Raw genomic sequence first — 1,167 nt, 5'->3', positions numbered from 1 at the left:
AAGCGGTGCTTGAAGACGACGGCGGCCAGCACGCTGCCCGAGCGGTTGTCCGACCTGACGTACTCCTCAAAGTCCCGCTCCGAGGCAAAGCCCTGAGCTGCCGAGGGGGGGAAAGACAGAGATGGGGGCAAGGGAGCACAGCAGCTCATCGCGGGCCAACGCTCAACCCTCGGCACAAACACCGTTTTGATCCAGGACACCGGACCAAATTTTCCATCATTGCCACCATTTTCCCACGCCAGAGCTGGGAAACGGCGCTGCCGTCAGGCACGGGGGACTTATAGGGGATGCTGCTCTGCCCATCGCGGGGTACCCTGACAGGTCCTCCTCCTCCTCCTCCTCGAGAGCAGCCGTCAGCTCTCCCTTCAGAGGAAATCTAATGTCATCTCCAGTTTGGAACACGAAGCGCTAAAGTTTTCTGCGCAACAGGATTTCCAAAAATCCTTTGTCTCGGGGAAGCGACAGCCATGTTCTTTAACTATTTTAGGGCAGCATTCTTCTAGATGAAAACTGCACCAAAACGCAACGAAAAACCAAACCGAGATCCCGGGGTTTTAGCGAAACAAAAATAAAACCATCGCCTTGAAGTTCTGATAAAATCGACGCGTCCCTGGGATAGAGCATCAGGATTTATCAGGGTAAAACTGCGTAGCAAGTTGTGGGGTGGAAGCTGCAGCTCCCGGCCCCGGCTCACCTCTGATGCTGATGGGTAAAGCCCTCTCCACCGCCTCGGCAATGCTCCTGACGGCGCTGCTGTTGGAGGGGACGTAAGCCAGCTCCCAGGGGTTGCTGGGGTGCCGGTGGTAGAAGAAGCCCGGCAGGTCATCCACGGACTCGGGAGGGTAGACGGTGGCGTTGGGGTGGCTGATGGAGTGCACCCGGTGCCGCAGCGCTATCAGGATGGCGGCGAAGAGCAGCGGCAGGCAGATTTCGATGACCGTCACCAAGATCTGCCGTTTCTGCAGGAAAGATAAAGTCAGCAAAAAACAAGATGTAAACACTGAAGGTAGATCAAACACAGTAACGAGGTTCAGGGCACGCAAATGCCACGCAGCAGAAGCGTTCTTGCATTTCGCGAGGTGTCACAACCTGGGTTTTCCCGGAGCCCAGGAAGGACGCTGCGCCGTTTCCTGCATCCTCCGGGACCTTCCAGCCAAGGCATCCCCT

General features: G+C 56.7%; 1 protein-coding gene across 1 annotated transcript; it reads right to left on the bottom strand.

The window, feature by feature from the left end:
* Nucleotides 1–9: 9 nt before the first annotated feature.
* Nucleotides 10–1,000, bottom strand: LOC104622381 (ATP-binding cassette sub-family A member 3-like; the record flags this gene model as incomplete). Its single annotated transcript, XM_010289138.1, has 2 exons — nt 10–97; nt 695–1,000. Coding segments are annotated over 2 exons (394 nt in total), but the record flags the coding sequence as incomplete, so codon positions are not given.
* Between the last annotated feature and the right edge of the window lie 167 nt (nt 1,001–1,167).

This window comes from Phaethon lepturus, unplaced genomic scaffold, assembly GCF_000687285.1.
Source record: "Phaethon lepturus isolate BGI_N335 unplaced genomic scaffold, ASM68728v1 scaffold24726, whole genome shotgun sequence".
Classification (NCBI taxonomy): domain Eukaryota; kingdom Metazoa; phylum Chordata; class Aves; order Phaethontiformes; family Phaethontidae; genus Phaethon; species Phaethon lepturus.
Note: the sequence above shows the minus strand (reverse complement) of the source record. Positions and strands in the feature narration are given on the sequence as shown.